This window comes from Mus pahari, chromosome 12 (assembly GCF_900095145.1).
Source record: "Mus pahari chromosome 12, PAHARI_EIJ_v1.1, whole genome shotgun sequence".
In the NCBI taxonomy this organism is placed as follows: Eukaryota; Metazoa; Chordata; class Mammalia; order Rodentia; family Muridae; genus Mus; species Mus pahari.
In genome coordinates, this window is record NC_034601.1 from 19,870,150 (window position 1) to 19,897,854 (window position 27,705).

Consider the following 27,705-nt stretch of genomic DNA (forward strand, 5'->3'; position numbering starts at 1 on the left):
ACACTTGAGATGAAAACAAAAGCACATTCTTATAATATTTCTGTTTTTTAAAAGAAACCCCAAATTCTAGTATTGTCACTGTACCCCACATTTCTTTCCTCATTCTTTGGCAGGGGCGTCTGGTTGCTTAATAAAGCTTCCTTTTTTAACTCTCTGTCTTTTAGCTATGGTTATTATTTTCTGTGATCTCTTTTTCTCCTTGTTTAGTGAAACCTCAACTGTGAGACTAGAAAGCAGGAATATGGTAGAACTAGACCCAGCTAGTGCTGTATGAATCCCTGTAAGCAGGAATATGGTAGAACTAGACCCAGCTAGTGCTGTATGAATCCCTGTATTTCACTCCTGCTTTGGGGAGCACTGGTCCTTGCTTGTGCTGCTGTCTGGGACATACATGGATGAAGTTTGTAAAATATAAGGGGGCCTGCGGCTTCTTAGATGAATCGGTCTTAAGTTCAAAGGAACTGAATGTTATCTCTCAGGTCCTCCTGTGATCCAGCATTTGCTCACTCTCTTCCACTTGTTAAAGTTCACACTTAAAGGTTATGAACTTTTCTTGATTCTTCTGTGTCTTTGTTGTGCACCCTGAAGTGTGATCTGCTTGGATTTTAGGTTACCTTTGCAAGTTAAAACTTGTGCAGTCCTATGGCTTTGGTGACTGACTTCTCGACATTGCCTGACAGTAGCTGATTCCTTTCTACCTCCCTGTTCCTGGGTAGGATCCTGCATTACTCGTTTGAAACATAAGGAAGGTTTCCCAGAAGTTTGTGGCTTTGTTGCATGGTTTTTATCCAGAAATGTTCTTTAGAAGCCATCCTTTTATCCAGGGATTTATCTGTGCTCTTGTTTTTCTCCCTTGGCTGAGCTGCTAAGCATTGGAACACAGACCATCAATGCCCATCCTTCACTGCAGACATCCTGCCGTGGCCATGGTGATAGCACACGTGAAGCAAGTCCCTTACACTTGGCTGTGTGACCCCTCCACGACAAATGTAAGCTCTGGAGGCAACAGGTCTGTTCTCCCGTGGACAGCCTGGCATTTGTTGATGTCCACTGAATTGTTCTGAAACTGAGTTTCCCATTATTTCAGTCTTAGTGTTCTGATGGTCATGTGGAGACATGCACTTTTTACACAGGGCACAATCCCAGGGCCAGCTTCCGTCCTTCCTGGCCATTTTCTCCAAGATATCCCTATCACCAGCATTTCCCTCTTGGGTGGATAAACACTGCTTTCCCTTTTCTGTTTTCTCCTGCATTGCTTTATGCTGTCCAACTCCTGAGCTTCATTCAGACCCTCCTCTCTTTGTTCTTGTCACACATTTCCAGTGCCACACAAACATTGCCTAGGCTTATGAACGTTTTAAGGTTTACATTATCTTTAGCTTTAAAGACTTTTTAAAAACTTACTTTTCATGCCAATTGAAGCCCCTTTCCCAGTCTGCCGTCACATAACCCCTCCTTTCAGCTCACCTCCCCTTCTCCTCTGACCAGTGGTAGGACCCCTTGGATACCAATCCACCCTGGCATGCCAATTCACCTCAGGACTAGACATATCCTCTCCCATTGAGGCCAGACAAGGCAGCCCATTTAGGGGAACAGGATCCATTAACAGGCAACAGAGTCAGAGACACAGTCCCTGCTCCTGTTGTTCAGGACCCGTATCAAGACCAAGCTACACAGCTGCTACGTTTATGCTTGGAGCCTGGGGTGGAGGGTAGGTCCAGCCCGTGTATGTTCTTTGGTTGGTGGTGCAGTCTCTGAGAGTCCTTAAGAGTCCAGGTCAGGTGACTCAGTTGGTCTTCTGTAGAGTCCCTAGCCCTTCAAGGCCACATAATCCTTCTATCTCGTCCATAAGGTGACCAGAGCTTCATCTAAAGTTTGGCTATGGATAATTGTATCAATGTTGGCCAGTGTCTGCACTATGCACATGCCTAATACATCCAATGTGCACCACATGCATGCTTAGGGTCCTGAGAGTATCAGGGAGTTGGATCCACTGGGACTGGAAGTACACAATCATCTGATTATGAACCTCAGTGTTAGTCCTGGGAATCAGGTCTTTTGCAAGAGCTACAAAAGCAACAGTGGCTTCCAAGAATGTTTTGAAGAATGAACGTATTTAAAATATCTAACCCTATTTTAAAACTTTTTAAAAAACATTTCTTCATCAAATTTAACTTACTTTGAAAATTTCAAGTGTGATTTTTTTTTTCATTTTTAAAAGTGTTAGGTATATCTATAACATCAGATATAAATATAGTAAAAGACTGTTATAGTTGCACACATCAGTGTTTCTATCATGCCTCACTCTTGGGTCACAAAGGCAACTGTAGTCGGTTTAGAAGAGAACTGTCACTAGTTCTGTTCTTCTGAAGGGTCCTTAATACTTTATGTCATTGACTTGTTCATCCTGCATAGTTGTTACACTATATTTTTGAGATATACATCCCCATTTCCCACCCTAGGTCCTAGCACCCCAACCCTGCTAACCATTGTATGTATTATACATAGTACCCTTTTGCTAGATCTATGCAACAGTTTTGCTTTCTTTTTAAAACATATACTTGGTTTTCAGAATTTGTCATTTCAAGAGTTCTTCTCCTTCAGTGTCTCCTCCATTCCCTTCTGTAGAGAATTTTATTATACAGCTGTGAAAAACTTGCATACACTCCCAGCTTCACTAGAAATACTTTCTTTTATATTTTGCACCTAGAGCTTAATAACTCCATAAATACTGGTTGCCTAGTCATTAAATTTCTCAACAGCTCACATGTTTAATAATTAACTTCATGGTCTTTTTTTTTTTTTTTTAAATGTCTATTCCTTACTAGAGTTTCACTGGTGACTGTCTCCCTCATTGCAAGTGTCTTTATTCCTAATGGATCCCTAGCCTAACACTCAACTTTTAGAATTACTTTTACATCACTAGTTTTACAAGTTAAACCTTTAACTATTTTTATCCTTATTTTTTGGATACAGGGTGTCATTATGTTAGCCTTGGCTGGTCTATTGCTGCTTGTTATGTAGACCAGCCTGGCCCCAAACTCACAGAGATCCATGTGCGTCTGCTTCCTGAATGCTGAACTCTCATATCCACATATCATGGACACACTTTCTACATACATTGTATAGGACATGCATTGAATTAGATGTAGTTATTCATTTGTTTATCTTTTTCCAATAAAAACCTGTCATTCTAGACACCGCTCTCTGTTCTTTTAAATAAAGACTTAAATTGGGATTCAAGAAACTAAGTTTGTTAACTCTCTTAAAAGTGTGTGACCAGTCAGAAGTGACTGACCAATACAGTGTTAATGGTCTACAAATGAAACTGTGTACCGTGGTAGTCTTCTACCTAATGAGCTGGCGTAGTGGCATTGTTTTATAATGCCAACTCTTGAAGGCAGCAAGGTCACCAGTTTCAGGCTAGCCTGTTTTTCTAAGCCTCAAGAAAAAAAGCAAGAGACTCTGCTTCAGAAGAAAAATAAGTGAAATTTGCACAAAATAGGATATTAACTATATTAATTGTGTAATTCAAAGACTCAAAGATAAAAACACAAGGCTTGATCTTTAGTTTACATATCTGAAGACATGCAGACCCTAGCCTATAGTCTTATGTGCTTCCCTAACTATAAAGAAGAGTAGTAAGTGGTGCGGCCAGGATGCCAGGGCATAGGAGTGGAAAGCAGAGGGTAGGGAGTCAAGGCATCAGGGAGAAGACATGGGGAACATTAGCTAAGACAAGTTTTGTTTGAAGATGCTATAATGAGACATGCTGTGAATGTTCAATAAGTAGTAATGATAAATTACAAAGCCCTGACTCATAGAACCTCATCAGAGTATCTGAATAAATTCACATTAAGGGGGCACTAGAAGTTGAGTAGATCTTGAATCTACTAGGACCTGACACGTTACATACTAAGGGTTGGTTAAGTTTGATTCTAAAGCTACCCCACCCCACCCCACTTTTTAACACCTAACCCCAGTTTGTTATGTCCAGCCCCATTCTTTTCTCCTGTTGCCTGCCATTCTCTTCTTCCTTTCTTCTGTTCAGTTCAGGAGCCTGCAGAAGGGCAAGTAACATTCATGTGTGCCGCTATTATGTGCTCACTTTGGGTCCCGATTATTATGACATCAATGTGTCTATTTCTGGGTAGGAATAATGTCAGTGTATTCACATCATCTCCTGCCAGAACGCCTTACAGAGCATTTTCCTGTCATTTCATTTACTTCCTGTAAAAGAGTTTTGTGTTTGAAGGTTTCCTAAGTGTGTTTGAAACACTGTTTCTGATAGATATTAGCACTGAATAATCATGTCTGGAGGGTTTACACTATGTTTCCCCCTCTCTTCTGGGTAATTGTGGTGCATTGCTTAGCTCACATAGCTCATGAGACCAGACCTGCTCATCACCACTCTACTTACTTTGCTGGGCCTGGAGAGATGGCTCAGTGTTTGCTGCCTTTTTAGAGGACCTGGGTTAGATGCCCTGCACCCACAGAGCATCTCACAGCTTTCTGTGGCTCCAGGTCTGAAGGGTCTGATGCCCTCTTTTCACCTCTGGGTATTAGTCACACATATCACATATGCTGCACAGGCATATGTGCAGCCAAAATGCCTGTACACAGTACAGAACAATAAGGAAAAAAAATAGAAATCCCCCTGTGGTTCTGGGCCTTGCCTCTGTCACATGCAAAGATTTCTACTATTACTAATGACACCAGTCACACCGCCCTTAGTTACCCTGATTAATCTGCATGGAAATCATATATCTAATTGTTAACAGTTATCAGTATGAAATGCAACTTCCAAGTAGCCAGATTATTATTTGTTCATTCTTATTGTATTACATTAAGTTATATTATTTAAGGCAAGCTCATTTTTATTTATTTCTTCCTAATCTGTCTCTCGAATATTCAGAGTTAGCTACACCTTTTCCTGCCTCTAGGTAGGTACTGTTTACTGTTGTTCTAAGAATACTAGTGGATGAAACTTCTTTTTCAAGATAGTCTTAGCCTTTTAATGTCCAGTGCTATGAGCGTGAAAGTAACTTGCATTTCTCCTCAGGATTCCTAATGTCTCCCATTTAATTTTTAGATTTGTCTATCGTAGGCCCCTCTTAAATAACACATTATGAAGTTGTGGATTACCTGTAGGCCAAAGCAATTTTACTTTAAAAAAATTTCTTGATTAATTTAAACATAATCAGCCAGTATGTCAGATGATTTCACTGTTTCTGATCGATGCTGACAGGTGAGGAAATTAAAATCAGGGAGGGAAGCAATTAAAAGCTGACAAACTTTACTTAACGAAACCACCAGATCATGTATAAGCCATGGGATATGCTGTATTCTTGATAAGGGTCTTAGAATGGTGGTGACCGTGCAGGCAGGAATCACTTCAGTTTGGATGGGCAGAGTTAGGGCCGCCCACAGTTGGGCTCTATTGCCTTTTCCTGATCTAACATCTCAGTTACCTTGGGGGGCAGAGTTCCACATTTAATATCATAACATCACTTACTGTAAATAAATCTCATTATAAGTAATCTTTTTGCCAGTTGAAATTTATGAAAGTACAAAAAAAGTGGATGAAATAATTCTTGGTCTTCTCTAAGTGGTTGATAGGCAGTCATAGTCCAGGCTTCTGAAAAGAGAAATTAAAAAATGTATCTTTCCTCAGAAGGCCTAGCTATTAGGCTGGGAATGAATTCCAAAGGAGGTCAGATCTCAGTTCTCTACTTTTATGGTTCTTGGCTTGGCATTCTTTGTTCAGAATATCTGGGATGAAGGGCTAAACTGATGTAAGCAGAATTGTTTTTCCTACCCAGCTTTGTCTTATTGCCCATTCATTAGACTTTTTGTTGCTAAGTTTTTGCATCATTGCTTAAGGGTTTAAATTTTTTTCTTGCTTGAAGTGGTAGATTCAAAGCATTGTTTGTTAAAAGCCCATTGAAATGGTCTGTTGTGCACCATAGTCTGTGTGCCCCTACCATCCATTGTCTGTGTGCCCTCACCACACCATGATCTGTGTGGCCCACCATCCATGGTCTGTGTGTCTCTACCACACCATGGTCTGTGTGCCTCCACCAAACTATCCTTATTGTCAGGCATTCTACCTCCCTCTCTCTCTCTCTCTCTCTCTCTCTCTCTCTCTCTCTCTCTCTCTACTTCTTTCCATTGTGGGTTTTATGTATGTGATTAGTTTTATTAGGATAAAACAAAAAATTTAACCATGCTCTTTTAGTTTCACTTTACATAAATTCCAATCAATAGGTTGAGAATTTACAAGTCTGAGTTTGAATATATATATTTTGTTTTTGGCTGAAACTGCATCTGGAGGCGAGAGGATTCTTCTTGGGAGAGGGAAGATAGTTTGAGAAATGATAAATCTCCTCCAGGTTTGGGGTCAGCAGTCCTAAAGTCCACAGAAGTAGTGAAGGATATCTAGCTTCATTGCCAATGGCTGTCGCCGAATTTGCCAGCTGTCCTGTCTCCTCATGGGTTATCAAGAGTTTCACTGCCTTCTGGAACACCTGGGAACTGTGGCGGACACAGTAACTCTCAGGCCACACGCTGGGCCACCAGCACATGCTGCTGACGTGTTTGGAAGGCTTCAGCTTCTCCGTGACCCGTAAGGAGAGTTTTGGGTGAAAGCATGTCTGAAAGTCCCTGCTGCTGCAGATCCTTGCTTAGTGGCTTGTGTTCTGACACTTTGTGTATGGATGCTGCATCTGTGAAACTTCACTGTTTGTGGTAACTTCGCATTAACACTGGCTTTCTTGGTCATGTGTCACTTTGTGCTGAGCCCGCTGATGCCAAGTTCTTGTCCCTCTCCTTTCAGCTGTGGTGAAGCAGAATCTTAAACTAGAGTGTCTGTGTTTTCTGGTTAGTTTTAAAATTAGTATATATTATGTAGTTTTACAGTTAGTATATATTATTTGTGCACAAGACAGGTTTTCATCATGAACTTTGCATGGTGCATACAATGTACCTTAGTCCTATTCATTCGTACTTCATTCACTCCTGGCCCCTACTGCTCTCCTACAAGTCCTCCACCCCTCTCCCATGGACTCTTTTTAACTTTCATGTCTCCCACCTCCCCTTCCTCACTCCTCCCATTCTCTCCCTTACCCCCTTTCCTCCCTAAAATCATTATTCTTATTTCTGCGTATGAGAGAAAATAGGAGATATTTATCTTTCTGAGTTTTGCATTCTTTGCTTAATTGCAATTGCAATTTCTGATTTACATACTTGTTTTCCAATCCCTGCAGTTAAGTCTCTCTCTCTAATCAGGCGGTTTCTCACCTCATATAAGAGGCAAATGCTTGGTATGAAAGTTTAAGGTTAAATTTTTATCTGTTCTATGTTAGCTCTATGACCTTTGAAGTTTGGTTGCTAGATTTGTAAAATTGGAGCAATGAGGACTCATTGAGCATATAATGAAGATGATTTAGGATGTAATGAGTGTGGTATTCTCTAGACTACAAAATAAAGTATAATGTTAAAGGAGGGTTAAGGTTTTGATTTGCGGGGAGGAGATGAGATTTTGGCAGGGCATCTTATCAACTATGTTTTTCTAATGCATTTTGAATGAGTTATGAAAACTGGACACGTTAGTGAGTACTTTTCTGTCCATCTGTATAAAATTTCAAACAAGTTCCTTGTGTTCTAAGCATTCTGTCAGCAGCTCCATCTCCTTGAGCCTAAGGCAGTGCCCTTGGCACAGACTTGAAAATGCGGCTAGCCGGGAGCTAAAACTCTGCCTTTAGTTTTGGGACTTTGGGGGGGACAATTGATTCTCTAATGTTATTTTATTTTTGTTTCTATGTGTGTGCTTATGTGCATGTGTTTGTGTGTTGAGGACACTTAAGAATGGTATAGATAATCTCATGATATTTTAAAACTAGGGCCACCAGTCAGAATTATCCATGTCATATCATGTTTTACTAGTGTGTGTTTGGTTCATGGAAAGAAACGTTGGCATTTTGTATATGATCACTGTGCATACAGAGGACAATCTTCCCGCCCCACCAAAGGGTTGGCTGAGGATAGTTTTTGACTATGTAACACAGATAGTCTTCATCCTTGTATGAGGAAGTTAGTGATGGAGAACTTTAATAATTGCCCAAGACCGTGGGTAAGAGGAAGAAAGGTAGATTGGCTCCAGAGGCCACATGCATTTCCTATTCCTCAGGTCTGCAGAGTGCTGGTTTGACTTTAATGTCCTCCTCTATCAAGACCAATAGATGAAGTGAGTGAGCTGGGTTCCTTATCCTCATGGCCTAAGAGAAACTGAGGCAGAAAATATAGGTCACTAGGCCAGTGGCAATGCCTCGGAATTCATGTTCTGCCACTTATTACATCATACTATATATTCTTGGGCTAGACATCATTTGTGAACAATAATGACCGTTTTCCATGCTGAGTTTGTGAGATTCTTCATAAGAATTACCATTTCTCATCATTTTCCGTCCCTCTGTGAAGTTCTACCTCCCTCTCATATGAGTGGAATAATCTCTTCCTGCTTCTTTATCAGGATCACGGGAGAACTGAGATAATGAATGTAGAAATGTTTTGCAAACTGATTTTTAAAAGTGGACTCAGTGCCCAGTGCCCACAAGTAACTTCTGTCTTGTTCAATTTACAGAGCTGAGCATATCGTCTGGCTGAGCCTGTGACCATTGTCCATTCCAAAAGCCAAAAGCTGCTGGAGGTAAGAGAGGACTGGAGTCTTCACAATCCTATAAGGCTAATAGACGTCTGACCCTACGGTGCTTGAGGTTGATTTCCTGTGGTAGAGTCACAGCAGTACTTTATGGTCAGTAGGCTCATGGAAAGATCTAAGACAGTAACCTGCCCTCTGGTTCACTTTTTCCTTTCGATTTCTATCCTTTTAGCATCTAAAATGCAAAAATCTGGACAGTTTGGGAAATTGACCTTTAATGGACATTTAAGAACCTGTAGTTTTGCTCTACAGTAGAAAAGTCTTTTTCCACAGTTGTATCCTGTGATTTGGCAATGCATGGCAGGCAGACTTCCCACTTTGTTTCCTCCTTCTCCTTCTTTGAGTGTAGTTTTTACTCAAGTAAACTGCCAGAATGGTTTGGCTCTGAATGAACTGGGTTAGTCATTGTGTCTTGTCTGCCAGATAAGTCATTTAGCCCCACCGGTCAGAGAGAGCATTACAGAGGCCTTCCTCATGAGGTTACCCAGAAAACAGAGAGTAATAGAAGAGAAAGGGGCATCTTTAGTTTAACTCATCTTCTCTTCCTTATAGACAACCTGCTGATAGCCGCACCTTCCTGCACTGCTACTGTGTTCAGTGTGATCTGCCACGTTTCTTTCCTAGCAGGTCAACATGATGCTCCTAACTTGAGGCCTTGGAGTAGAAAGCTAATATTAGATCATTCACAATGCTGTAATCATTTGTTCCATAGAACATTGTGTTAATAGCGTCAGTGTACTATTTCAGTGACGATGAATTGCAAACCTAACTTCACACGGTTCTTTAAAAAAAACTTAAAATTGGTTGCTACTGCCCGGTAATCACATAAATTACCAATTTATAATCAAATAGAAATTATAGTTTTAGGTTAATATGATTTTTAAAGCTCATATTTATCAAATAGAGTAAATGTGAAGCAGGTGGGTGACAGGAATTGAGAAATTTCTAGAATTAACACAGTTGTGTGTCTAGTTGGGTTTTTTTAGTCCTATAGAAGGAAATGCTATAAAGAAATATGTATTCAGAAATATATGACATATCTATATCTATATCTATATATCTTTGTTTTAGTTTTACTATGTTTACAGAATGTCTCCACAAAAACTTGTTTCTAGTATGTCATTTTCATGGACAAATACGTCCAAAGAAAACTTCTTGAAGGCATCTCTTGTTTTAGTTTTTGATGGTTCCTGTGACATGTACCTTTAAGTCAGAAAGGAGGGAGGCAACATTCCCCCATTCTTTGACACTGATATAGCACTAACTTTTGGGGGCCTGGCCAACTTACCCACTATCAACATCCTAACAAAAAAGTAGAACCCTCTTCTGTCCAATGACTAATCCAGGGTGAACCATGTCACCAGCTAGGACAGGTCAGAATGCTAAACCCCCAGGGGATTTAAAAAGTGAATCTGCATGAATTTTCTACTTCAGAGATCTAGAGAGCTGTTCCTCCAAGGCCTTCACCTATCACATACCTATTTCCTTAGTTTCCATTTATTAAATGCTGATACAGCAAGCTTTGAGGACTGTTTAGTTAGCTGTATTTACTTTCCCACCGAAATCCATCTCAAGACAAAGAGATATTTTAATTAAACCTTGAAAAGTTACAATGACTGCTCTTTAAAATGGGAAATTAAGTATATCTCTTTCTCTTTTTCCCTACATACTTATTTACCTATCTGCCTGTCTCTCCACCTATCTACTGACATCTGCCTACCTTATCTGTCTGTCTGTCTGTCTGTCTGTCTGCCTGCCTGCCTGCCTGTCTGTCTCTCTCTCTGTCTATGTATTGGTTTGTCAGTCATCTATCCAGCAATGTAATCCCTATCTTTTGCATTTATAAACTGGTTGTGAACTAAAGGATAGTATCGTTTCAACCTTTGAAAGATGGAGGACTAACTATTGTGGGAGCATGACATACACATGTACAACAGTCCTGTGGTAAACATGGGTATTAGTGGGACTGATACAGAACAACAGTTTCAGTCCGTAATTGGACTTGACAGTGTACATGTCAGCAGATATCAATGAGTGTAATCATTGTTTTCCCTCTGCTTTTGATCTTGATCCATTGCTGTGGTGTGTTCCTTGTCCCATTTCCAAACCAAATCTATTTAAAGCTGCACTTTACGGGATTTGAAATCATACACCCTGTTTACTCTTAAAGAGCATGAGGTATCATTTCCAAATAGTTGGTCTCTGTGCTACAATCAGAGCTGACTTCTGGCCTCCTATAGACCATTGGCTGTCTCCATTTTCTACATGGTGACACGTTAGAGGAATAATACATAATTAATTCTCATGGACTTATTTATATTGCCCTGTGATTTTCATTTTTGGGAGATTGCCTTGAATCAGATTAATCAGCCACTCCTTTTGTTCTTTTTTTTTTTTTTTTTTTTTCTTTGAGATATTTATTGTTATCTTATTTGCATTTATTCTTTGTTACTTGGGTAGATTAGGCTCTCATTGCTTTACAGAGTGAAACAGTGAGCTCTGTGTGTCATGCGGGCTGGAAGCAGCGANTTTTTTTTTTTTTTTTTTTTTTTTTTTTTTGAGATAGTGACTGTAATCTTATGTGCATTTATTCTTTGTTACTTGGGTAGATTAGGCTCTCATTGCTTTACAGAGTGAAACAGTGAGCTCTGTGTGTCATGCGGGCTGGAAGCAGCGAGAATATCCTTAGTCCTGATATCACCTTGGGTAACACATCCGCCCTCTCCGAGGTCATCTCATCACCTGCTAATAGACAAAGGCGTCCCAGTTGATCATGTTTTGTCATCTGCTGAATGGTCTAGTAACTAGAATATTATCCTCCTCTTCTGCCATGTTCCCAAAACCCTGTGACTTCATCACAGAGCATTGTGTGGAAAATTGGTATTCTGTTTAGCTCTTGAGTCTTTGATCTATCAGAGAACACTTGCTGATTGGGCTATAGAGTATATGTATCCTGCAATCGTCTATTAGGCTCCTGGCTGTTGCTCGCTTCAGCAGCATGCCATTTCAGGTTAGACAGGAAGGGAATCAGACTCCCTCTAGGTTCTCACCCTTCCGAATGCTGTGGTGACCCCCAACTATAAAATTATTTTTATTGTTTCTTCATAACTGTAATTTTGCTACTGTTCTGAATCCCAATGTAAATATTTTTAGAGCTAGATGGTTGGCAAACAGGGTGCGACCCACAGGTTGAGAAAGGCTGTTCTATGTGATAATGCTGTCTTATATCTCATTTTAGAGTATCTGAGAAACTTACTCATTATTAATATCATTAAGTAAAGGCAAATTTCTCTTCTGTTATTTGATTTATCCAGTGTGACTAATCAGTCATGTTGGTACAGTCAGAATGTCTTTTAAAACCAGAGGGAATTATTTTTTTATTAGATATTTTCTTCATTTACATTTCAAATGCTATCCCCTTCCTAGTTTCCTTTCCTAGTTTTCTCCAAAAGTCCCCTATACCCTCCCCCTGCCCTGCTCCCCAACCCACCCACTCCTGCTTCCTAGCCCTGGCATTCCCCTGTACTGGGGCATATAGTCTTTGCAATACCTTATGAGTTAATCTACCCAACATTTCTAACTTGAGAGTTGGGAAATTGTGAGATCGTGGAGGAAATCTAATTGGTTCCAGGTGTTAGTGCCAATGCTAGACCAAAATGTGTCTGGCTGCTTGCTTATTTATTTATTTATTTATTTATTTATTTATATTTTTTATTTATTTAGTGTGTGTGTGTGTGTGTACTACCATTTTTGTATATATGTGTGTGCGTGTCATAGATATACACCCTTAAGCATGTATCTGTGGAAGCTGAGGTCAATGTTGGGTTTCTTTTGCCCTCTGTCACTCTACACCTTAAGTTTGAGACTGTCTCTCACTGACCCTTGTGCCCAGTGATTAGGTAGACTGGCCAGAGAGCTCCAGGGATCTGTCTTTGTGTGCGCCCTACAAATGCCGCGGTTATAGGTCCATGCTGCTGCACCCAGGTTTTTAAATAGTGCTTGGACCCGAACTCAAGTCCTTTAGCATGCACTGCACGTACTTCACTCACTCGGCTATCTCCACAGCTGCCATAGTTGTGTCTTTGCTCTACTTGAGATTCTTATTGCCTTTTATTTCCCTGATGCTTACAGTTTTCTGTGTCATAAAAACCAATAGCAGTGCCTTTCCTCTGTACATGGAGGTGCAGCACGTTGTATTTCTTAGGAGAGTATGGGTTCCTTGAAGTCCTTCCTGTCCAAGGGCATCTCGTTCTGGCCCTGTCACTGTATGCCACTGACTTCTAGTTTTTGCAGACCCCTTTGAACTATGTGGAGCTGAAGATATTTCTAGATGGCTGTGTCCGGAGCACTTGAGGACATTAAGTAAGAGACGATGGGCAAGGGATGAGGAAGCAAGAGGCAGGAGAGTACTAGCCCACAGAGTGAATCCAGCTGAGTGTTTGCTCTTCAAGCTGCTGGAGCCATCCTACAGTGGTAGTAGAGACTTCACTTTCTCAGACCCATCTTGAGACGGTACCTGACACTAGGCTTAGGCTGAGAAACAGTTGTTCTTTCCATGGGTCTTCATGCTTCAGAGGAGGTGGTAGTCACTATCCATCAGGTAGAAGAAAATGTAGAGACCCCCTGGACCTAGGCACTTCCTAAGTCCTAAGCCAGTCTAGCCAGTCACTGAGCACCAGCTTTAGTGAGAGGCACTGTCCCAAGAGTAAGGTGGAGAGTGACAGGGGGTGGGGGTGGGAGGGAAGATACTCAACACTGACATCTTAGCCACACAGTATTTAGATTTAGAGATTGGAAGTTGTTGTACTGTCTGTGGGTCAGATGCTTGCTCCAATCACTGCATTTTAGGACCAGCAAGATTTTTTTCCCTGAGCCTCTGATTCTCCTTCAGTGAAGTGAGAGTTGGTAGAGAATCTGTAAAAGGTTCCTCAACTCTGATTTTCTTGAGTTTCCAGTTTGCCTCAGCTCTCTTAGCAAGTTTGCAGCTATGCTGATGTGCAAGATACAGAGCATCTCTGTTGTTTAATGTGAGCACCATTAGAGCTTGGGTAGGGGGAGAGGGAAGTGGAGGAAACAGAAACATCTGTGAACTACCTGAAAAACACACATTCTCTAAGAATACCAACTACAGCTTCAGGATTTTACAGTACTCTGAAGGTTGTGCATACATGAGTTCTAAGGCAGACAGAAGATACTTCTCTGTGTGAGAAGCCAACTCTTCCCTTTGGTTGTTTCATGATTCTTGTCCCTCTTGGATTTTCCTCTCAGTTCTTCTGAAAGGAAGCTCTTCAGCTTCCCTTAGCATGATTCTGGCAATTGACATATACTACCATACCTGTTACGTGATTTCTTAATGTTGAAACTCTTACTCTGCTTCATTTACTAGGTGTTCTCTCAGCAAATGTACTTTTAATTCAGTATTGCTTGTAATTTTAATACAGTAGATTGTCTACTTTCAAAAAGCATTACACACACACACACACACACACACACACACACTCTCTCTCTCAAGTTTACCTCCTCCCTGCAATAAAGAACACAAGTTTAGAAAGGTGGAAAAATCTGTTCAAAGCAGTGTACTCAGCCACATTTGGATTTAAATCCAGATCAACTCCACAATACAAGTAATTCCAGAGATAGGATTGGTTATAAGTGGCAATCCTGGTAGACAATGGTGAATGGGCTTCTTAGGAACCCAGTGGTTGCATTCTGAATTTTCTCTTTTTTTAGGGAGGGATTGGGGTTAAGGAACAGGATCACACCGTGTAAGTAATGTAATGTGATAACTCATTACTTAAATTCTTATCTCTACTTCTGGGCAGAATAAGGAATATCAGAGTTAAACCTAACTCATAGCCTTTTCCTTGGTTCTGGGACTTCTAGAGTAGTTGTCTTTTTGAACTGAGGGAAAGCAGAAAGCAGTTAGGGTCACAAAAAGTGAGCGAGTTGTTGGCTGACATGGGCCTCAGGAGCTCTGGGTACCATTTGTTGTTTCTTCTCCATACGTAGCTCTACATTCCAGATGTGGACAGCTAGAATTCGATTTCTTCCAGGTTGTAATGACTGCCACATGTGTGAACTTTATACTTGGTGCTGGTGACCCACTATGAGCTTATGTGGGAACCAGGAGAGGCAGGTATCAGGGGTTGCCAGGGGCAATACCCTCCTCACAGGTAGGGCTGATAGCGTGGATGCAACTTGGCAAAGTTCAGGCAGGAGGTGAACAGCCCCTCAAGAAGCATGGAGAAGAAACAGACCCACCGCACCACATGAGGATGCTCTCTGTATTTCCTGTCTTCTGCTGGCACAGCCTCACTCTGCGAGGCCCATGGATACTCTCTGTTAGTGCCATGGCCCTCTCAAGGGTACTTGATTTCTTTGGGTCTCAGTTTTGTTGTCTCTAAAATGGAATGGATACCTTAATTGCTAAGCAGTTGAATACATCTTATCTTCTAAGTCAGTGGTTCTCAGCCTTCCTAATGCTGTGACTCTTAGGCTCTCACGTTGTGGTGATCCCAACCATAGAGTTATTTTCATTGTTGCTTCATAACAGTAATTTTGTTATGAATCATAATGTAAATGCCTGATCTGTTGGATATCTGATATGTGACCCCTGTGAAAGGGTAGCGTGAGGGGGTCCCGACTCACAGGTTGAGAAACACTGATCTAAATCATTAGTAAACCTTGCCCTGGCATGATGAGGCAGACAATACTACTTTGTTGTTACTTGTTCTGTTTCCTCACTTGATCTGTTTAAGGGCCTTACTCATCAGAGGCTCCTCTGAAGACCAGCAGTGTCTGTAACTACCTGAGAGGCTCCTACTAATGCAGATCCCAGACCTACCCTAAACATCTTGAATCAGTCTGCATTGTTACAAGGTCCCTTGGTAGTTCCCATGGTCTTTAGCATTTGAGGAACATTGCTATAGGCCACACCCTGCTTATAACCCCTGGCTCTCTGCTAGCATTCCTGGGGCATGTGCTCCCCAGGCCCACAGCCTGAGTGAGGGCAGGCCTTGAAGTACACCTTGGGAACAGGGGAGTGTTAGGGTGAAGGGATTCAGCGGGTGTTATCTTTTCAACACCCTTCATTTCCTCACAAGTGCTGCTCACAGAAGCCAAACTGGAGTGGATGCCAAAGTCTTTCTGATCCCCAAATCCATGTTCTTTTTATTAAATCATAATGTTTCAGTCAGAAGGAATGCGGGGCTACGTGTATGATAACGCTTCTTTTCCTGTAATGTGACTGTTTCTACACTGGCTTTTCTATCTCTTACTCAGTTCCTACAGGAAGAATTTAAAAAAAAAAAAAAAAAAAAAAAAAAAAAANAAAAAAAAAAAAAAAAAAAAAAAGAAAAAAAGAAAAAAAAAGAAAAAAAGCTTGCACTGAAAGCCAGGATCCTGCAGTTTAATCAGCTATTTTTGCTCTTTAATGAGGGTGACTATTGTGAAATAAGTAATTATTAATTACTCAAAACTAATGAAATATTTTAGTTTCCTTGCTAAAAAAGCATATGGAAGCTAAAAGAAAGCATATGGGTGTTTTTTGTGGAGCATATTGGTGGATGGACAAATTATGGTGGTGCCAATATGCCTTAGCTGTCTGGCTGGGGCCATGTCTACACTATGTGTGCTGGCATCTGAGTCCTTGTCTGTGGAAGGGATTCTAAAACCTCCCATCTGATTTCTGCCTTGGTTTGCTTTGGGAGGTAGCATTCTATGCCCTAAGCCTTCCCTTGCTTGCATTCAGACATTCTTAGTTGAGTGTGGATGCCGTAAAACCGCTAGGGCTGCTGTAGGGCTTCCTTGCTGATGAGTCCAGTCCTGCACTGTACATGGAGTGAGCCCGCCCAGCTCAGGACTAGACATTGAGAGTTTCTCTGCCCAGAACTACACTATAGGCTATAAACTGGACCTTTGAGAAAGCTGAGCTGGGCTCCACAAGGGACCCTACATGAGTCCTACGGGCAGAGTCTCATCTCTGCATTGTGACTTACTTGCTTCTAAAGAGGCACAGTAGCAATGGTGTCCCATTGTTCCTGGGCATGGTTACATAGCCAAGCTGTAGTCTGTACCAACAATTCTTTTCTTTTGCTGCAAACTTAGCCTGTTAGAATGCTCAGTAGGTTGTCACTAGTTTGATTGTGTAATGCAGATTTGAAGGCAACATTGCATCTTTGGGACTGTACCTGGCTGAGTGTCAGAAAAACACAATTTCATAGCAAGCTAATTTTCTGAGCATTTGTTTATCACATGTATAAAATAGCATGAATTGGAGCCAATGGGCATGAGGAGCTGAGTCTGACCTAGAGCCAGTCTCTACTCAGTGCAGTGTGTGAGCCCATTGATGCCATCCGGAGTGATGTGTGAGCCAGTGATACCTTGTAGGCTTAGGGAATTTGGAATATGTTCTTTTTCTTAGGGGTTTCTTATATGCGCAGGGACTGGAGTTGGCTTTGAAGATAATTAATTGGATTTTGATATAGCAATAAAAGGAGCTGAAGCGTTAGTCTCTGACATGCAAGAAAAACTTTACTTGAGGCAGATAAATATCAGGAATGCCAAAGAACGGGACAGAGATCACAGAAATGTATCCTTGAGAAAAATGCTTCCCTCTCCTGGGTGTGTGTGTGTGTGTGTGTGTGTGTGTGTGTGTGTGTGTGTGTGNGAGAGAGAGAGAGAGAGAGAGAGAGAGAGAGAGAGAGAGAGAATTTTCAGTCTCTTTATCTGTATCACTTGATCCTCAGAGAAGATAATTTTCCAGAATCCTTGAACTCTAGCTGAAGGCTTACCAGATCTCTCCTTTCCAGCCAATTAAGCCACCTAGTTAGCCCCGCAATGCAGCCTGGCAGTGGGGTGCGCCCACAGTCCACAGGGACTGCTCACCACTATTTCTCTTTCTGCAAAACTCTTCAGTGATTGGTGGGTGCATGGTCACCTGCCTCGCCTTCACTGCAGGAAACATGGGATGGTAAAGTAACCTCCTACTATATTCAACAGACTGAGACTGATAGCCTTTCTGCCGCAGGGGACTAGCTTTTATGAACATCCCCACACCAACCTCCAAGCCCTGCCTCATTTTTCTGCGTGGTTCTTTCCTTCCTGTCCAAAGGACCAGAGCCTGTTTTTCTGTCTAGGGAAGCCCTGTATGTCACTTATTTTTAGAATCAGTCTTAGAATTTAATGTTCTTATTTTGTTTTCCTTTGCAGAGATTTCTTGAAGTCCTAGACTCAAATGACCTTCCTGTCCTAGGCACCTGAGTAGCTAAGATTAAAACTACTTAGCATTACCCCGGCCCACCTTTGTTCTATAAGTACATCTTATTTTCTGTTGTCATGCCTTTATCGTTTCTTCTCCCTGCATTTCCTGGCACAGTTCACTAGACAGAGTTTCAACAAAACAGCACATAGAATTATTTTCTTCAATAGTGAATAATAGTGAATATAAAACTTCTGTTGCTTGTATCTGAGCTCAGTATGATGGTTCCATGCTTATAGGGTTTCAGAACCCCCAAAGGGCTTCAAATATTCTGTGTAGTGTAGACACCTCCTGCTTAACCTGTCTAGTTATTGACAGGCCTGAAGTCCTTACCCCATCTGACCGAGCCGTAGAGAGATAGTTAGTTTTGGAGTCTCTGTATAGCACTTAGCAGGCCTTGGCTGTCTCCTTTGTTTCTTTGAGAGGCCATTAGGAATAATGTGGTACAGGTGGCTTCTATGCTGGCTCTTCTAGATGGACACAAGACAGCAGTCATGGGGGATCTGCTGTGTGTGCCAGTTTCTGTGCAGGCTGCTCTTACCAAAAAGCTCGAGTTCCTATTCCCATACAAGTGAGGGAGCCCGTTGCTTAGCAATAGGGCATTTCACAAAAGCTCTCACTTGTGGGCATTGAGCAGCAATATATGGTGTCTAGGTGTTCCCTTTTACAAAGCAGGTGCAGGGCTCGATGGGCTGTGCACGCCTATTAGAAGAGGTGAGGATTACGGAGATTCTTGCCAACTGGAAGAGCTTGTGATCAGCACTGAGACAGGAGGTCCCATGGTGAACAGGCAGAGGATGGAGCTCTCCCAGCTTCTTACCCATGTGTATCGTTGAGTCTTTGGAGAGGAACAGCATGATTATTTCCTGAGCACTTTGACATGCTCTTACTGTGTTCTCTGCTTTCCTTGCTATCGGTCCTAGTGAGAATGTTTGCCCCTTAGTATCCATTTCCCTTCTGTTTCTTTTGCTTCTTCCATCCAAGTAGCCCAAGGTCCCGAGGCTCTCAGATAGCACTGTCTTCTGTATGGGACTGTGGAAGTGTTGGCAGAGAGACAATTCACAAATCTGTTAAGCCCATAGTAAAAATAGCTTATGATCTATGGGACTCAGTATTAAGTAAGATGATATTAACGAGGTTTGAGTGCTGCTCTGAAATGTGGCAGCTGCACAGGCATATTGGCTGTGTTTCCTCCCTACCTCTGGCAGCTTGCGAGCAGTGTTACCATGACACTCCTTGGGCTCTGTTTAGATCAGCTATTTTCTGAAGGAGTCCCTGACCTTCCCCACAATAGAAACTGTTGATGTGGTCATGTCAGAGCCTCTTCAGGATCGCTTTGACTGCTGAGCCCCCAGTTGTCACTTGGAAACTGTAGGACACAGGCACTGAAAGTTTACGAGTAAGAAGAGCTATACAGTATCTTCTAGCAGTGCTCTGTAGACATCATGCCACTGAAAGTGAGTGGCTTGAGGTCTGCTTCCCAGTCAGGTGATATTTCACCTTGTCAAACTGAGCCCCACCTTGATTTCTCTTCCAACTCAGAAGACTTGAGTGGAGCAGGATTGGAACATCATTGATCCTGGAAGTGGTCAGAGAAGGCACCAAAAAGCAATGGTAGCTCAGTGCAGCGAAAGAAATGCAGCAAGGTGTTATAGCTTAAATGTGTGCCTCCAGATTGATGAGTTTGAAGCATAATTCCAATGCCGCAGGTAGGACCTTATAACAGGTCATTAGAATATAAAGGCTTTGTCATCATCAGTGCAGTTACCATGGGAGCGGGACAGTTATTCCAAAATGTGGTTATCATAACAAGAGCTCACCTGCTGTAGTCTTCTCTTGCCCTTCTGCCTTCTATCATGGGATAGTATAGCCTAAAGTCCCTCACCAGATGTTACTACAGTGGTCTTGGTGTTTCAAAGGTTGATTAAGATAAGCCTCCATTCTTTCTAAGTTGTATGGTATGAGCTAGTCTGTTAGCTCATCCCAGATGGACAAAGATGAGGAGTAATGCACTCAGAGTGGGTCCCAGAGGCACTGAGCTGTACCCAGAACCCCTGGCAGAGTTTTTAGGGCAGGGCCTTCCTACCATATCCCACATCTCTAGTTAGAAAATTAATGGCTTGTTCTCTTGTATGGCCTTTTCCTGTTGCCATGTCCACCATCATTAAGTTGCATAGAGCCATTCATTGGCAGTACTAGGCTTTTTGGGGTACTTTATTGGATAAATTCTCATCTTCTAAAAGTTCACTGTCACATGTGAAATGGGTTCAAGTCCTTAGGGACTGACATTGTAACTTTAGATGACTTTTCTTTCTTTCCTCCCTCATCTTTCAGTCATGGCATAAAATAGAGACTGAAACCACAGGTCAAGCATTACAGTACATTTTTGTTGAATTGAATTTAGTGAGATTCACATGAGGTCTCAATAATTTTATTAATTGCTGCTGAAAATTGGCAAATGTAGATTTGGGGGAAAAGTGTTTTGACCAATTTAGATTTTATTAAGACTTCTGGTATGCTCTTTAATATTCATAAACCAATACATTTTACATCCTAATTTTGCAATGAAAATATGAAAGTGAAATTCTCTTCAAATAAATGCTTGAGACTGGAGAGATGGTTCAGCAGTTAATGGCACTTGGTGCTGTTCTAGACCTACATTTGATGCTTAACACCTGATGGTGCCTCACAACCATCTCTAGGTCTAGTTCCAGGGGTCTGGCTGTCACTTCTAGCTTCTGTGGCCACCTTACATGTGGTCCACAGAAAAGTAGATTAAACTGCCATTCACATTAAATAAAAAAGTTAAGTATACATGTAAGTGTCTGCGAATTGATTTGCATCCAGAGTTTATGTGCATATACTGATGTGACATCCCTTCTGTTCTACTTCTGCACTTACAGGTCTTGTTCCTTTTCTCTCTTCATCTTTTCATTACTTTGGATAAAGGTTTGTCGGTATTGTTCATTTTCTCAAAGAACCAACTCTTTGTTTCGTTGATTCTCTTTGTAGTCTTGTCTGTTTCTATTTAATTGATTTCAGGCCTCAGTTTGATTGTTTCTTGCTATCTACTCATCTTAGGTATTTCTATTTCCTTTTGTTCTAGAGCTGTTTGATACACTGTTAATTTGCTAGTATGAGATCTCCCTTTTTTTTTTCTCAAAAATTATTTTTCAATTTTTTTATGTAGGCACTAAACTGAATACTAATCTAGCCATAAAACATTCAGCTTAAATCTGTCTTGACTCCAAAATGTGCTGAAGCTATGGTGGCCCAGAGCTTGTAGGAGTAGCCAATCAATGTATGGTTTAACTGGAGGCCCACACTGCAAGAGGTAGCCCATACTGGACACTGCTCGGATAGAGACTAAGACAGTCCAGAGACATAGGGTAGAACCTAACCCAACCACCCACTCCCTCTCTCCCCCTAAAAAAAACAACCACCAACCAACCAACCAACCAGCCAGCCAAACAAACAAAACACCAGCGAGATAAAAAGATTCCTCCTCCTATTCTGCTGTACTCATAGGTCAGTGTCTTGTCCAGTCTTCAGAGAGGCTCCCTTGGGCAGCAGGTGGGAGTGGTGCAGAAACCCATAGCCAGATAGAATGTGCAGCGTCTAAATTAGAGGTCTCCATTGGGTCCTTTCCCTGGCTACTCCATCAAAGAGGTGGAGGAAGGACTCTAGGAGTCAGAGGGAATGGAGGACACCAGGACAATATTCCCCACTGAATGAACTAAGCAGTGTTCCTGTGGGCTCACAGAGACCAAAGCTCAAGCATGGGGCCAGCATGGGTCTACACCAGGTCCTCTGTGAGTATGTTATGGTTGTTAGTTTGGTATTTTTATGGGATTCCTAAAGGTGGGTGTGGGTGTGTCCCTGACTCTTTTTCTTGCTCTTGGAATGTGTTTTCCCATGTTGGGTTGTCTTGACTACCCTGTGGCTAAGGGCTTTTGCCCTGTCTTAGTCTATCTTGTTTTGCCCTATTTAGCTTTTGTCTCTGGGAGTCCTGCTCATTTCTGAAGGGAAACAAAGGGGAAAGAGATCTAAGGTGGGAGAGGTTGGGGGTGTTGGGAGAGTGGAGGGAGGGAAGACAGAAGGATGTATTGTATGAGACGAATCTATTTTCAGTTAAAAACAAGGGGAACAAGAATTGCAGGCAGAGGGAAAATCTGGTGGTCTTTTCATATCGGATGGAAGAGCAATGTCATGCTTCCTTTGCAAAGACTGTCATGAAGCTCAACATGTTTGCTTCCTTTCTTTCTTAACTACTACTGATAGACACACTTTGCTTAGTTGTGTTAAAATTGCTTGTGAATAGTAACAGTTGCCCTCCCAAATAAATAAAGGAAAATACAAGGAAAGGGGAAAAAAAAAATACAGAAATACACTTCCCCCCAAACTAAAACCACCAAAAACAAAAGTAAAAAAATCCAACCCCGCCAGAGCATCACTTAGCATATTTGCATATTTGCATATTTCCCACATTTCCTACATCTCCCTCACTCCAGGGTTTCTCCTCATGTCTGTTTTCTCCAGGAGTTCTGCAGCACTTGAAGACAGGAGCTATCCTACCTGTGTTTGTGACCGTGGTTTTATGAACTTGGGAACAGGAAGTTAATAGAACCTTTCTAAAATCTTTGTGGGAACACAGAAGGCTTATTCAGAGTCTCTTCATAAGTCACCCTGTCAGTCACCCTATCTTCCCACTCTGTAGGCTTCTTGCTAAGTAACCACATCCTTCAGGAGTGGAATAGCTGATGTATACACTAGTCCAAAATGCCGGTGGGGTAAAGGTTTCATATATTATAAACTGTTTCGGAGCTAGACAAATATACGTGTGTAATATATAGAGTGAATATATATGTACATATATATGATCTGTTCCCTGTCAAAATATTTAACCCAAAGTGCTATTTACAGTAATGAATCAAAATGTCAGTTTTAAAAATATGAAGTGTCAAAGTGTTCCCACGTTGCAGAAAAGTTTGATGTGACAGTTTGCTAATCATAGGACTATTACATCAAATGTGTCTCACAGGGATTTTTTGCTCAACAGTGTCTTGTGAGCTCCTCATACGCTTTTGGTGAGTTCCTGGTTCAGCTTACTAAGCCACAGAGCACATTTGTTTGTGTGTCTCCTGCGCCTCACACAAAGGCTGCTATGTTTTTCTGTAGTTAAAAATGAATGTGTTTCACATCATTTCAGAAGTTTGATTTTGTGCCTGACATATTTATGAGTAGTTGCTAAAACATTTTTACTTTACCATAATTTTTCTGGTTCCACTGCAGAACCTTCCATGCAACTTGAGCATATACAATGGGTCGTTTAGCGTGTTCCCGAGCTGCTCTCCCCAAGGTTTCATGAGCTGTCTGTCTGTTGTTGGTCTTGACCATGGATACAGTTTTGCATCAAGCATTGTTTATATCAAGTGGGTCATCTTTCTATAGGGGCTGAATTTGGACAAGGCAGCCTGGTTTCTTTTAGGAAATCTGACACCTGTGCTATTCACTAGCTCTGTCTGTGCCTGGGTTTCTTCTGAAGAGTCATTGAGGGAGAAATTGGATTATATCAGTTAGTTTTCAAAATGTACCCTCTAAGTACCCTAAGGTGAGAGAAGCAAAGATTTTGGAGATGGAGGACATCTCTGGGGTCTCTGGGTAGAGGAAATCTGGGGCACTGCTTGTGTCTGTCAGTGTTGTCTCTCCTGTGCAGTTTCCCTGAGCTGGGCACTGCTCACTGTGAGTGCCTGTCATCCCATCTAGTCTTAAGGTAGTGTTGTTGCTTACCTCTGTGGCTTATTCCCTGCTGGTTGTTAGCAGGCAGTGGTGCCAATTGCTCTTGCATCTTCTGGTCCCTATGTAGGTCTGCTCAGAAGGTGGAGTTCTCTGCACTGAGACCTGAGCTCAGCATCTGGGCCTGATTTTAGTCCTTACCTGTCTTTGCTCTTCCTTTTCATTTGGTGTCGCTGAGGACCAAATCCAGAGCCTTGTAGGTGGTAGTTGAGCTCTCTGCCTTTCAGCTGTATCAGTTTATGAACCATTACTGTTCATTAATACACTCTCCCTGAATACCAGGAGTGTAGGGCCTTTGTCCAGGGTCTCATCTGCTGTAGTGGCTAAGTTGGATTTTTTTTTTTTTTTTCATGAGTGCCTGTCTGTTTGGGGAGAAGAGAGAATATTCCAAACTCAAAAGTTTTGTTTCTGGCCCTTCCTCGACAGTTTTGTTTGTTGGTTTAGACTCTCTAGTCTCTGCTTTTCCCTCTGTACACTCGTCACCACCATGAGCCTCTCTGCATGCTGTGTTCCTGTGCATATCTTCAGATACGGCGGAATAGCCTAATTCCACACTGTGAAGTATATACCAGGTCGGAGACTGTCGGCACAACAGGGAGTCATAGGCATGAAATTGTGAGAACTGTCAAAAGCCTGTAAGTATCTATAAAAATCAAATGGAAGAAAAAAATTTCTCAAAGACGAATATGGGAAAACAGATGAATAACTGTGTCCTAGATACTAAAGCCCTGTTATTAAAATTCTTAAATTATAAAATTGAGGAATTAATTTGCTATAACTATTTTAATGGCTGAAGTTCACAGGGGAGAGAATGACCAAGAACTGCTTTTGAATGAATGCTAGCTGTACTCTTTGTCATAGTGTGACACTCTCATAATACTGTGTGTCTAAAAGTCTGTAAGCCTGAAATAGCAGTGGAGGACCAGCTTTCAAGTATTATTTGCGAAGTCCCCTGCTACCATGGAGATAGATATACCTGATAGATCATGACTTTTTGACTCTGCCTCTTAAATTTTGTAATCTGCTCCCTTCTTCCTGATGTGTGCCTGCTTCTTGGTATTTGCTTACATTCCACCCAAACCTTGAATCTTTATGCTTGGCCCACACTCTTCCATCGGAACTCTGGTCCTTAAGTAGAGTAGGGTAGCTTGTATTTCTATATCAATATGCAAGCCATGGCATCTCATGGGTGACTGACATTACATAGGCTTATCAGTTGATAGTTATGATTAAATTTGTGAATCCCTAAAATACATTGTGTGCAATCAGAATACATTATGAGGAAGTGTCCCCTGGATTTTTGTTAGAAAGCACACCCTTTTCTCAAGAACTGTATTAGTTACCCTCCCTTATCTTGAAGGAAACTATACCATGACAGAAGCATCTTTAGGAAGGAAGGGTCTGTTTGGGCTTCTGTTTCCAGGGTGCAGCCCGTCATGGTAGAGTAATCATGGTGTTGGGGGCTTGAGGGACATTGTTGAATGCACATGCAGCCAGGAAGAAGCTGACTGGGAAATGACGGAGTTCCGCTCATGTTTCTCTTTTGTCTTCAGCTCATTAATGATGGCATTTGAATTCACTTCCAGTGTTGACAGATTTCAGCAGATGAACTCGATACTAGGAATATGCTAGTGAAATAGACATGTGGTGGTACTCTGAACACCTGATTTCTTCCTAGACAAGGTGATGGGGAAATGAATGTGGTATCTCCTTGAAGATCCTCTGTTGGTACTCTGGGCCATTTGACTATGCTTATCAGTATTATTTTTGTCTTTGTGCCCTTGATTACTTCTTTGCAGAATATTTCTTTGGCTGCTCTCCATTCATAGTTTTCATCCCTGGTCGTTCATCTGTGCCCCAGGTGGCTAATCAATGCTGCCATGTTTCTTTGGCCTTACTTTTCATCCAAATATATTTCTTAATTACCCTCGATCTCATTGTTCAGCTTGTCTTGATTTGCAGCATTAGCCATAGATGGTGCTTTCTTTCTCTGCATTAGTTCCATCGATGTGTTTGTGCTTTGAACACATTGGTTTTCCTCTCTTTGGTGTCTGGGTCACTTTGTTCACGTTATTTACAATGCTATTTCTAGTCAGTGGTGTGTGTATTGTTCCTGATGTGGATGAGAGGAAACAAAGACACAGGAAGGAAACACGTTGTCAGACTCGGTCAGAGTGGCACCTTTAGTGGCAGGCTTCTCAGAGATGGCTGTAGAGACTGCGTTTTTGTGGCCCTATCATCAAGCCTTTGGCTTTTAGAACTTTATGTTTTGATCCTTATAATAATATGCAATCCATTATATCAACTGGATCAAGGCAATTTCACTATCCACTACATTATTAATCCAGATGGGAAAATTCATTAGGGCTCAAATATTGTTTGAGGCCCAACTGTTTCTTAAATTATTATTATAATTATTATCTATTTATTTTTTACAACTGATGGGAAGAGAAATTTAACAGCTGTGTGATTAGCAGGCCATGAAATTAAAAATGTTTTTCAGAGAATCAAGAGGTTGTTTACTACAGGATTTCTCATCGGAGAATTAAGTGTCATTAAGATTGGCCACAAGATGTTCCCTCTCACCATTCAAGTTTGATTTCCACACCCATTTCTTTGCTAAGAGGCCTTTAGCCTTCCTTGGCAGGGACTTGCTTGTGGTATCTTCATGAAGGCAGCACCCCCAGCAATAATGGTGATAGTCTAGGTGGCCGCCATGGGCATTGAGCTTACCAAGTAACACGGATAGCATTTCAGCTTCGGTGAAGAATATGTATGCTCCAGTTTGAAGATGAGACACATTAGCAAATATTGCAGCCCGGTGGCTCTGGTCCCCGACTCAAGTACCAGGACATTCATGTCTCCAGGGAGGCCGTCTAATGCTCTGAGCAGTCATGTTTATCTCTATATCACCCTACACTTTTATAGGCCCGTTACCTACTGAGTCATTTACCCATGTGTTCTTTCAGTCTGCTTTTAGAAAATCCTTCTACTATAGTGTTGACAACCTCCCAGTGAAGCCAAACATGGTAGCTTAATATATCTCAACCTAGGATTAAAGTGAATTTTATTTTGGTCTCCAAGTGCATGAAATCCATGCATCTCAAGCCTCATTACCTTCCTATCTAATTTTGGTAAAAGCAGTGACTCTTAAGGGTTACTATGTGGAGCAACAGTGTTAGTACTGGAAAACCGTCAAAAGTTTGACACAGATTCATTGTTTACCCTCAGTTACTAGCTTTCCCTTCCTCCCCCTTTCTTCCCCTTTCCTCCCCCTCCTTGGTCTGCCTTTTTGTTCTGTTAGGTTTGTTAGGCAATCAAACCCAGGGCTTTACATATACATATACTCTCCCACTGAGTCCTATCCTGGGTTCTACCTCAGTTATTCCTATATGAAACTTAGTGTTCTGTATTTGAAGGTATTTCCTGAGTATTGTGTAGTACATTGTTCAACTCCCAACCCAGAAATCTTCAGCTCTCTCTTTACTTTATTGCCTTTAGTAGAGTCTTTCCCGCATGATATTTGCATGATTCTTTAGACGAAGTTTCTTTATTTGAAGAAATAACATTTTTATTACATTTACTTAGTTGTGTGGGAGTGCCTCTGTGTGGGTATGCATATGTTCACACATACAACTAGATGCATGTGGAAGTCATAACTTCTACTTGTAAGTCTGGGGGACTGATGGTCAATAGGTTTCTTGGGAGGTACTGTTACCCACTGAACTATCTTACCAGCTCCAATTTGATTTTCATACTTGCTAAATTAATCATATATAACCTCTTCCCTTAAAAGTCTATGATTTAGGGAAAATGGGCTTGTTGGCAATTAATGTAGCATTATTGTCTTGGAGATAGACATGGAAACCATTTAGATACATAGTTAAGGGATTTGTGGTCATCACAGGACACACACACTAACTTTTGTTAC

The 27,705-nt window shown here is 41.5% G+C and overlaps 1 protein-coding gene across 7 annotated transcripts in view; it reads left to right on the forward strand.

Annotated features, from left to right (window-relative positions):
• The window catches only part of Lpp (LIM domain containing preferred translocation partner in lipoma), a 599,010-nt gene that overhangs the window by 154,165 nt on the left and 417,140 nt on the right, over nucleotides 1–27,705 (forward strand). For 5 of the 7 annotated variants that reach the window (XM_029544361.1, XM_029544363.1, XM_029544362.1 and 2 more), the window contains one exon: nucleotides 8,642–8,707. Coding sequence is in view for 2 of the 7 variants with exons in the window: in XM_021209404.2 (XP_021065063.2) it covers nucleotides 8,810–8,812 (3 nt within the window). In the remaining 5 variants the exon portion in view is untranslated. The other 2 variants (XM_021209404.2, XM_029544360.1) reach the window with 2 other exon arrangements.